This window comes from Xyrauchen texanus, chromosome 20, assembly GCF_025860055.1.
Source record: "Xyrauchen texanus isolate HMW12.3.18 chromosome 20, RBS_HiC_50CHRs, whole genome shotgun sequence".
In the NCBI taxonomy this organism is placed as follows: domain Eukaryota; kingdom Metazoa; phylum Chordata; class Actinopteri; order Cypriniformes; family Catostomidae; genus Xyrauchen; species Xyrauchen texanus.
Window position 1 is genome coordinate 32,697,359 of NC_068295.1, and position 11,723 is coordinate 32,709,081.

The following is an 11,723-nucleotide window of genomic DNA, read 5'->3' on the forward strand; positions in this document are numbered from 1 at the left end:
TATTAATCTTTATTAACTAAACTGAAGAAAAAAATCTGATCAACAACATATACATATTAGGAACAACTGTCCTGTTTAAAAACTTCAATTATTATTATTATTATATTTTTTTAACTGAAAGAGGGCAATAAAATGAAATAAAAGAAACATTTGTACATGGTCTGATCAGGATTAACCTAAAAGCTTTCCAGAAGATGCATCTGCTGGTTAATTTTATAAATTAAAAACAAGGACCAAGAGACATTTTCAATGCATGCAAACCAGAACAATAATAAAAGGAGATGGCGTCTCCTCTGATAGTGATGATGTGTGTTAAAGCAAACACAAGCCTCTAGTTACAGTAGTATAACAATGTTACAGTAAACAAAATGATTTTAAAATATAGACTCTATACAATATACACACACATCAAGCCAGTTTCACCATGGGGATTTATATATTAAAGGTGCACTCAGTATTCTTTTCCTCATTAAAATGTTTTTACCCCTAAAGAAATGAAGAATACTTTTGAAATATGTTTAAAATCATGTATAGGATGAAGACTCCAGTCATAACCTAATAAAAGCTTTTTTATTCTACATGAAGCATGTTGAGATGACAAGCTGAATACTACTCTCTTTCTTATCATATAATTTAGCTTTTAATAAATAGATCAAAGCTGACTGTAAATAGCACATTTGTAGAATGGCAAAAGTAAGCTCACCTACTGTCTGTCTGTATAGGTTTATAAGTAAGAAAGAGTTTAAAAATAACTATCAATGGGGTAAATTAAACACATTATATTTAACTTTTTTATTCCAGAACCAGACCGTTGCACTCTGTAGTGATAGTGATGGTTGCCTTAATAAACAACACTAATTAATGGCAGATATTTAAGCTGAACCCAGCATATAAAAAAGGCAGTCTCTGTCCAGTGGGGGATTCCAGCTCCAGCTATAGTGCATGTTTAGCACAGCTTTGAAAGACTCTAATATTTGTAATCTGCAGAGAGTCATACAGAGCTTGGAGAGATATTTAAGTCCTTGTCCTCGTAATGATTGACATGTCTGAAGTTCTGTTGCAACTCTTCCTCACAAGCTTCAGCCAGATGGTGCAGAGAATGTTTTCAACCATTGAGAGTGTAATGAATAATGTTCACATGAATGTGAGATTCAAAGTGGTCACTGCAATAGTCTGATTATAGAGAGTGAACAGGGTTTTTGGGATACATCAAATTGAAAGGCATAATAGACCTTTTTCACAGTCCTGGTTTGGAACGCGAAAGTAAAACTTTGCAGGGTAAACTTCGACAGCAGTGAATGGGAGATCACAGCAAATATTATTTTCACTTACCCATTTGCTCCGAAACAACTATTACATTTGAATGATTTTCCAGAAGATGAAAAATAGAGAGTGGTGGGTTAAGACAGTCAGATGGGAGATGATGCCTAATTTACTGTCACGCTTTCTCAGCAGCTGTAATGGAAACCCCCTCACAGCTGTAGTAATTCAGTTTTTAAAACTAGTTCCAGGATAATGTAACAATAAGCATAATGTTATAAATTTACACTCAATATTTAAAACATTTATAATATAATTTTTGAGAGATTTACGCTGCTAAATAAGCACGTCATCACAGTCTGTGAAAAAGATCTATACCAAATCAATACATCTATTTAGATGTAAAGCTTCCCAAACCAGAAGTGGTTATAGAGAGGTCAAACAACGCATTTGATTTAGAATTAATAATGTAATATCTTACACTTGGTTAAGTCATGTTTAAGGCCATGCTATCTTGTTTGTTTAAAGACCCCATTTTGTGGCTTCTAGTCCATGTCAGTTTGCTTCAAGGCAATATATACAGTATGCTAGTGTACTCCTAAGCTTTGGCAAAATTCACTATTAGCATACATAAAAAAAGTTAACATTTATAGGTTTTCTCTTTCTGGAGTACAGAGAAAGACATATTGATGACTCCCACTGCACTATCCCACTTTGGTTGTGTCCAATCAAATGCTTTTTAGAATGTGAATGTCCCGCCCCTAATACCACCGACTTATGACTAGCAATAGCATAGCTATTAGCAATAGCAAGCAGAGAATCATTGCTGTGATGTAAACTAAACTGTATTTTTTTGTTTTGTTTTTGTAAAGCCAGTACTGTCCTATTACAAACTCAGTAGTCCTTATTAAATTAGTTTGATCTTGAAAACCAGAAAAGATTTTTAAAAAGTGTTGAAAAGGAGTCTCTTTAAAGCCATGAATGTGTTGTAAAAGGTGCTCAGATATGGCATTGTGATCTTATTTACACCTGCCTGCCAAACTGGCTGCTCATGTCGTTGTAAGTGTGTATGTGTTTCTAAGTGTGAATTTTCAGAGTGTGAACTGAGACTTGTGATAAGAAAAGACTTGCGATAACGTCTTTATTACATTTCAGTTACGCTCGGCAGCTGCTGAATTTTCCACACTGCTGCACATGGCTTCATCTGAGAGGAGAAATAAAATGCATACATATTTATGAAATGCATGCGTAATAATAACATTGCACAATTCCAACTTCTTGGGAACATCCTTACAACAGGACACATTTTCTTGAGAAGCAAAATTGCCAAAGATGTAGAGACTTGTTTTTTGAATGACAATATTTTGAATTAAGTTAATTCAAAATTACATTTAGTGTGGCTTGTGGTTAAAACAAGAACAATTTGACAATGGGATATACAAATGTACAAATAAAGATATGTTCTCTAAAGAAAAGTCTTAATATAAGTAAATGTATCATGTTTTAAGGATGTTTAGATATTTTTACTGGAAAACAAGACAAAATGATTAATTGCAATGATTCATTGTGAATGAGAGATAAATGTGGCTTATTCTCTCAGTACTCTCACACACCTGCACTCTTGCTGTTAGTTATCTGGGTCGGTGAATCCGACATCTGTGTGATCTCTTGGGAGGGTGTGTGCTTATGGCTGGAAGAGTTTGTACTTCTCAGGTCATCTGGGGGCCACCGTAACTCTCCGCTCTCCACCTCTCCCTCTGTGGGCTCCACCACGATGGAGGGCAGCCGTTTGGATAACTTGGGGTTGCGCTCCTGTGTGTCTGGGAAAATCTAAACAGAGATATTTTATCTGTGTGATTGATCAGTTGTTTAAAATTTTGCTTAAATGTGCACTCAACGATTCCAGAGAAACACTGTTGATTTTCGAACTCAACTGCCAAAACAAACACACCCCTTCCTTCAGTGCTCCTTTGGAAGCTCTGCCCCCCCCCAAATTCATGCACGCTGAAAAGCCTTGCCAAGGTTAACGCTCCTAGCCCTCGACTTATCATAATCCTTCTTTTTTAGTTTATATTTGTCTGACCTTTTTCTCAGCCATTTGTCCTCCTTGGCGTTTAGAAAGTTCACATCAGCCAGATTTGTCGTCGCTCTTCTAATGAATTTCCCTCTTGCTCTGCCCCCACCCCCCATCCTGTGCACGTGCAAGAACCTCTCCCTGTTGCTGACTGGCTGGAGTAGTGTTGTGTGGATCGGTCTGATCCACTTTGTTTTTATCCCATTTACAGAGCCAGGGCTGGATACAAATACTAGATTTTTTTTCAGCCCACCCACAGAACTGAGAGCTAGCAGACAGTGAGGAGATATTTGCAGAATTTGACAAAAAGTGTATTGGATTAGAATTACTGAGTGCACCTTTAAAGTTACTGACACAAAAATTCTGTCTCATTTACTCACCCAGATGTTGTTCAAAACCGTATGTCCGATAAAAAAAACACTAATGGTTCATTTCTTAAGAATGATCTTTGCAACTAATGAAAATAAGTGGACTGCAGATGTCAAGGTCCAAAATGGCAAAAAAAAAAAAAAAAAAAGGCAGCATAATTATCCTAATATATTGATCGGTGAAGAACAGACTGAAATTTAAGTCATTATTCAATGGAAATCTTGTCTTGTGCCGTAGCTCTCAAACCAAACATGGCGGCATTAGACGCATTGCATCAGGTTTGATGTCATGACACATGGAAGATCCAATAACATTTGATGTCACTGACATATTTGATGTGGATTAAGGGCTACAGCGAAGATATTCAGTGAATAATGAAAAATTACACAAAACTATTGTATAGCTTCAGAAGAATTGGAATGTAGTGCATGAGACTTCTTTAATTAAAATATTTTGTAATTTTTTGTCAATTTTGTCAAGCTTGAGAGCCCCAGTCCCTTTTTAATTTCATTATATTGAGAGAAAAAAAAAAAAAACAGACGATATTCTTCAAAAATTCACCATTTGTGTTCCATGGAGAAAGGAAGTTTTCAGTTTTGTAACAACATAATGGTGAGTTAATGTTGATTTTTGGGTTAATTTTTGATAAATTGACAGTTCCACTCATATGAGATATACATTTCTGTTATAAATAGGGCTTCTCTTTGCCGAATAATCTTTGCCTTTTCAAAGGTATTTCTCAACACAACTTTGGTAAACTGGATGATATATTGTGTATAAGTATTTTTCATTGAGCCTACACAATGTATTTTCAGTAACAAGTATGTCTTTTCATGGTTTCACAGCTTGACATACAGAGAAATTGGATAATAAATGTTGTCATTTCTAATCGCTCCATTTGCGCAGTTTCACTAACCTGCAAACTCATCAACGTCACTTTGTTCATTCTTGAAAAAGTACAAAAACCTTCATAACTTTGGACTGCCATCTGCGCCGCTTCAGCTCGACCTGTGTCTGTGTTAGTGTGTTTGATCCTGACCGCGACCGGCTTCAGTAAATGGTATATCGCCCTCTTGTGGTCTCCCAACACTATTACTCCAGACTGTTAAACAGAGGCCAACTGAGTGAATTGGAAAGCATGCAAATCGGGCTTCTAATTTAAATGTCGACTAATTTTAATATATCGATGCCTCAAAAATATATCGATAAAATAACGTGCTGATCAATAATCAAAATATTGATATTTTATGACATCCCTACTAAATATTTAAAAAGAGAAGGCAGGTGTCAGTGGATGAAATGACCAATGAATAGACTTGGATTATACACCAACCTGAAAGGAAACGCCTTGCTCTTCTGAATCACTCACAGTGAATTCTCCTCGACTGTGTTCTGGGTTGTTCATTATATCTGTCATTCTGTTAAGAAAATGAAATGTACATTAGCCTATAATTCACGCAAACCATACAATGTTCACCATAATTATTAAATCAGTTTCACTTCTGTTTTATTTGAACAAGTAAAGGTCTGCAGATGGATGTATCTACTGAATGAAATCAGGAAGTTTATGTATTTATAAAGTATCACATTTTTGTCATCATTTAACAAACATAAAGGAAATAGATAGATATGAAAGAGACATATGTAATTCTGAACTGTGTATATTGTAATGAGAACATCAATTTAGATTATAACGCTCCAATCCACAAATAAATTACCTTTGGTGACCTTTTATGAAAGAGTATTTCAATATTAAAAGAATAGCCCTCCCTAAAATGAAAATGTTGTCATCATTTCATAACCCCCTTTTAATTCCAACATTGTTTCATTTTCTTTCTTCCGTGAAACACAAAAGGAAATCTTGTAAAGAAAGTCTTCTGATTTTCATTCAAGGAAACTGGATTGTGATTTATACTGATAAACACCCATCAATATGTCATAAAATTACTTCATAGGACTTGTGCGCTACATTCAGAAGGTGCGCACTACTGCACTATTCTATGGCATTTTTTAGTGACACTGAAAATGCAACAAAAAGAAGTGTACTATGAGTACCCGGATGACACGTCATACATTTGTACATTATTTTAGATGTAAGTGTTGAACTGAGCGGCAACACATCACTTGCGTGTGAAACGTCACTTCCATCAGATGTTAAACGTTAATTGCTTCCGTGTAGTGAAAAAAATTAAATATTGCATCTGGGATGATACTACACTTTGAAAATGTGTACACTACATGGCTGAATGCATAGTGTACTCTGTAAGTGCATAGTGTATAGTGCATCATTTGGGCCAGAGTCTTCTAAAGCCATGCAATTGCATAGTTGGAGCATTGGAGGCCACATTTTTCAAACTTGCCGCATCGCAAACGGGTACGTGACACACAAGAACAAATTCTGTTTTGCATTAACCCCAATGGGCAGCCATCCACAATTTTTCACACTCAAATTTAAAAGATCACCATTCACACATACTGTGGACTAATTACAAAAAAAAATTCAGAGAACCACCCAAATAAATAAATAAATTAAAAAAGACTCAAATTATTCATAAATAATATTGTATGTGTTTATAATCTTATGATAAACAGAATATAAATAGTATAATTTGATTCTACTAGGTTGCAGAAAGCACTAAAAAAAAAATTGTATTCTCTTTCACAATCCATCACAATATACAGATCTGAAATGTAGGTGGCGCTCTAACGAATTTCAGCCCTCACAGATGTGCTCGTCCATAGACATTCAGTCTAATTTTCAGTTCAAGCACTACCCTTGTTGTTTCATTGATTATAATAGCCTCTGAGTGGACTAGAACTCAGTCTAGGTGTCATTAGAAAGCTGAGATCCACCCATTTGCGATGATCAATAGTTGAAAATATATTTTCTGATGAATTGTTTTGCAAGCTTTTCCTTCTGGATGGCATATTTTGTTCTTGACATATAAGATATAACATTGTATTATTCAGCCAAGCAAGCTCACGGACAAGTAAACAACAGCTAATTTTTAGAGAACTTCCTAAGGTAAAAGCAGATTTTCGCTATTGGGGGCATACAGCAGTAGTTATTAGAGCATAAAAGAAACTATTCTATTTTTCACTTTGTGATTCTTTTGAAAATCTTTCGAACTCTGGCATTAGTGTACAGTCACATTTCTGAGAGCGATACATTTCATTTGATATTTGACTTGTCCATATTTGTGCTATGTGAAGGACTTTTATTTTCATACTAATATTTCTACTCCATTAACTCTAGAGGGCATCAGTTTTCAATGCGAATATTTTGAGGCCTTGTTTTGTTGTTATTTTAAGTAACATAAATGCAGAAGTGATGGGTATATCTGAAAAGTTTAGAGTCTAAGCTTTCAAATGATACCTCATATGACTTGCTTATGTATATGGAGACTTTAAAGTTTTAAGCATAAACTTTTTAGTTTATGCTTTAAGCATAACCCTTTGGAACCGCCGGCGGGTCCTGGAATATCGCATAAAAACTGATGGATGGAAACACCAAGATATTAAAAAAGGCTATTAAAGAATAAGTGAGCTCTGCATGCTCTAAACTGCAAGTCTTTTAATAAATGTAACGGAAACTCGTCTTTGCGTGCAAAAAAACTGTTTTGCTATATTATTTTTCCCAAAATACTTACATAGCTACAGATGTCAAACCTGGTATTACACGTCTGAATCTGCCGTTTTTTAAGTTTCAGCCAAGGGGAAGATTATCAGTGAATAATAACTTAAGCTTAGGCCTGTTCCTCACACAAAGCAATTGTATAGCTTGTATAGAGTCATATGGACTACTTTTATTGTGCTTTTGGTTCTTTATTTAGACTTTTGTAGAAAAGAAGAAAGAAAATAGTAAAAGATGACAAAATCTAAATTTCTGGGTCAACTATTCCTTTAACATACTTTGATCTATATTAATGCTCCAACGTGTCTGTTGCTGCATTTGCATACTCGTTCCATCAGTGATCCCAAACAATCACTTCCTGCCTCTTTGTCTAACTGAAAATGTTTCTGCCTAAATCCGATTACCAGAAGTGTGCTTTTAACAAGTAACATGCACACAACCAAACACGCCACTAAAATTTTGCTTCGACCACATTGTGACATGGACAACACTGCTGTCCTGCTGAGGGTGGGTATGCAAATGCAGAAGCGTGCTTTAAAACAGGCCACTGTAATTCTCACTCAGGCTGATGTTGCTCCGCAGGACTCTTTCCTGTTTACAGCCTGTTCTAAATAGACAGAAGTCATAGTCGAATACTGAAGATAATAAAACTGTGAACACATATGCCAACAAACAAGCACTCCAATCTACACGCACACTCTCAAATCCTGTTCAATTATTCAGGAGATGAAATCTGGATAGCACAAAGACCTATAAAAACTATCCATGTTATATCGACATCAGCGACCCATATTAATCAAATACTGAATTCACATTTGGTATTTTTCCTGTTTGCAGTATTTTTCTTTTTCCACGGAAGGATTCACTGGCCACAGCCATTAACTATAAAGAAAAAGGGAAACTTTACTAGTGGTAATAATATAAGTTTATGGAAAAAGGAAGAGAATGAAAGGGCAAAAGTGTAAATTAAACAGACCTGTAGTTATTTCTCTATGTTGCCAGGGAACCAGTAGCTATAAGGAACATGCTGGATGTAATTGTTTAAGTGGTGCTCTTCATAGAATGGTGAGGCTGTTAAATTCAGTGCTTTTAAGTCCACATTATAGTGAACTTAGAATGACTTGTGGGTTTGCTCCAAGAAACACTGAGGTAACACAACTCATGGCCATTTACCACAAACAAACATCCCATAACATCCCAAAATGTTTATTACAATGTTGTTTGAACAGTTCAACTTTAGGTAGCCTACAATATCCAACAAGTCTATCTTTTACTTTATGCTGGACTGATAATTGATCAAAACTAACTAAATAAATTGCTCTCACTGAATTGAACTCACACCAAAGATCTAAACATGACTTTGCATGCGTGAAGTCTGTGCTTGAAATCCAAAAATCTTCTGGCAGCCAGAACCCTTTGGCAATGAGTTAAAATGATATTAAACTGATTTCTTTCAAATTCCACCCATGCTTATGGGCATTGGTGCACGCATACACACATATGCAGATGCACACATAAACACACTCATAGACCTCAAAGGAGGTGCATCAATGTAAGATAGACTAGACTGAAAATATAATGGCTGAAAAGTGTGGAGATTGTTGAGTTGAATATGAAATATTCTACTATTCTACTAGCTTTCCTAAGTTGAATGAACTTTGAACTATTCTTTTTTATTATTATTTTCTTTTGCAGTGACATGAATCTAATCACAGCAATGATCAACCACAGTTTAGTTTTTAACACACAAACCTTCAAATGTATTCTGATTTAACAGCCTTAAAGGGATAGTTTTACTCACCCTCATGCCATCCAAGATATATATGACTTTCTTTCTTCTGCAGAAAATAAAAACATACAAAACTGTATGTACAAAATTGTGAAGTTTTAAAAAGCACATAAATCAGCATAAATGTAGCTTAATCCATACTCCAGTGGTTTAATTCATGTCTTCTAAAGCTATCCATTTGGTTTTGGGGAGAACAGGCATGTAACTCCCTTTTCATTTGACGTCTTGTCATTGCAGTCTCTTGGTACAATCATGATTTCAAGCTCGATGACTTTACCTACTGCTTGATGCGTGCGCAAAGTGTTAGATTGCGCTAGGAAAAGTAATCGAGCTTGAAGTCTTTCATGATCGCCAAGGAGACAGATGTCAAGATATACTATGAAAATGGAGTCACATTTTGATCAGTTCTCACCCAAAACCAATTAAATCACTTCAGAAGACATGGATTAAACCACTGGAGTCGTATGGATTACTTTTATGCTGCCTTTATGTGCTTTTTGGTGCTTCAAAGTTTTGGACCACATTCACTTGGATTGTGTGGACCAACAGAGCTGAAATATTCTTCTAAAAATCTTTGTTTGTGTTCAGCAGAAGAAAGAAAGTTATACACATCTGGGAAGGCATGAGGGTGAGTAAATGATGAGAGACGTTTTAGTATTTTTGGGTGAACTATTCCTTTAACACAAATGTACAGTAAACATAATCAATATAAAACCCCATCTAGAGGCAATTACTGTCGTTCAAACACACACACACACACACACACACACACACACACACACACACACACACACACACACACACACACAATAACAACAACAACAAAAGGGACCGACTTAAGTTAGTCAAAGTTGTTATACATCAAACCAAGAGACATTTATAATCAACTCTAATACCAAAGAGACACGAAATACCTGAACTAAACTTACACAACTAATCAAACACTGCAAAATAGACACTGCAGTGAATCTAAATCTTTATTTTCCAGCAATATAGTTTGAACTGGTTCTCTGAGATTTACGCTGTTTAATAACATTTCCAATAGTTCTTTTTAAAGCTTTAAATGTGCAATGGACTAACATATCAAAACATTGTAGATGCCTACCTTTCTTTTCTCCCGTTTCTTTTCTTGAAGCTTGTTCTATGTTCTTCTATGTTATTATTCTCGGTATATTCTCCCGTTAAACCGCAAAACACCGAGTGAAACTCACACAACTTCCGTTTACATGAGTCCAACCACCTGACTTACAGTTCTGACCTGCAGCGGAAAGTTACTGTCGAGTGCTGTCAGTTTTTGTGGTGATCCAGCCAACGTCATTCATTTACATGTTGAGAGCTGAACGCTTGCAGCATGAATCGTCGTATGATTGGTTATGAGAAGCACGCACTGAGATCGTCATCGCAGCCTGTTTGTTCAAGTCAAGCATCTCTCTGCTGTCCTCTCTGATTTCAGAAGAGGATGATTACGCAAAGGTTCGGGTAAGTTCAGAAGTCTCTTGAATGGCCCTTTGAGTGGCAAACTTGTCAAAGTCTTTAAATATAGGGGGGAAAAAATAATAAAGAAAAAATAATATGCTGTACCAGAATATATAAGCAAGAAGGTACAGAGAAATGCATAAAAAAATTAATGAGAAATAGGAAGAAAAAAAGATTAAAGAATACCCTCAATTAGAAAGAGGGTTAAATATACATTATGTTACTGAAAAGTGTTTGAGTGAAGTTATAACGTGTTATAATGAATTGTGTGACTGTTGTCTGATTATTTAGACTAGACCACTGATTCCCCCTGCTGACATAAATTCACACAACAACAACAACAACAACATAACATTTTCATCCATGGTATTACAAGGGTCATTGTATATACATATATATATATAAAACATTTTTTTTTAATCATTTTATTTACGGGTTCACAAAGTAATCTGCACTGAAATATGCAGTGCACAAACTGTTGAGGTAAGACTGAAAACTAGACATATTCAGAAATTCAGAGTGGTAAACTGCACACAGCCAAAAACAGAAGTTCATCCAAAAATGAAAATTCTCTCATCACTTTCTCACCCTCATGTCATCCCAGATGTGTATGACTTTCTTTCATCTGCAGAACACAAGCTAAGATATTTAGAAGAATAACTCAGATCTGTAGGTCCATACAATGCAAGTGAATGATGACCAAAAATGTAAAGCTCCAAAAAGCACATAAAGGGAGCTTAAAAGTAATCCATGAGACCCCAGTGGTTAAAGCTATGTCTTCTGAAGAGATCCAAGTGGTTTTTGGTGAGAACTTAAAAAAAAAATATAACTCCTTTTTCTCTGTACATCTTGCAGTTGCATTATTTATGCATGATTTCAAGCTCGATTACAATTCCTTGACATGTGCAGAGCAATAGATGCCACTAGGAAGTGTAATTAAAATTATGATCGCCAAGAAGACTGTTGACTGCTGAAGATTTAAGTTGAAAAGTTGTTATAATTTTCAAAACTTCTAGAGATTAAACTTCTAGAGTTGTATGGATTACTTTTATGCTGCTTTTATTTGCTTTTTGGAGCTTCAAAGCTCTAAAAATCTTTCTTTGTGTTCAGCTGAAGAAAGG

General features: G+C 35.5%; 1 protein-coding gene across 2 annotated transcripts; it reads right to left on the minus strand.

Moving 5' to 3' along the window:
- Positions 1-10,431, minus strand: LOC127660732 (protein LBH-like). 2 transcript variants are annotated; one of them, XM_052151117.1, is made up of 5 exons: positions 10,232-10,431; positions 5,037-5,121; positions 4,620-4,805; positions 2,874-3,090; positions 1-2,464 (listed from the first exon to the last, which is right to left on the minus strand). In XM_052151117.1, the coding sequence occupies exons 2-5, from the start codon at positions 5,118-5,120 to the stop codon at positions 2,412-2,414; spliced, it is 540 nt and encodes a 179-aa protein (XP_052007077.1). In that variant the 5' UTR covers position 5,121; positions 10,232-10,431; the 3' UTR covers positions 1-2,411. The 2 variants fall into 2 exon arrangements, with proteins under 2 accessions (XP_052007077.1, XP_052007078.1); XM_052151118.1 differs by lacking the exon at positions 4,620-4,805.
- Positions 10,432-11,723: the final 1,292 nt, after the last annotated feature.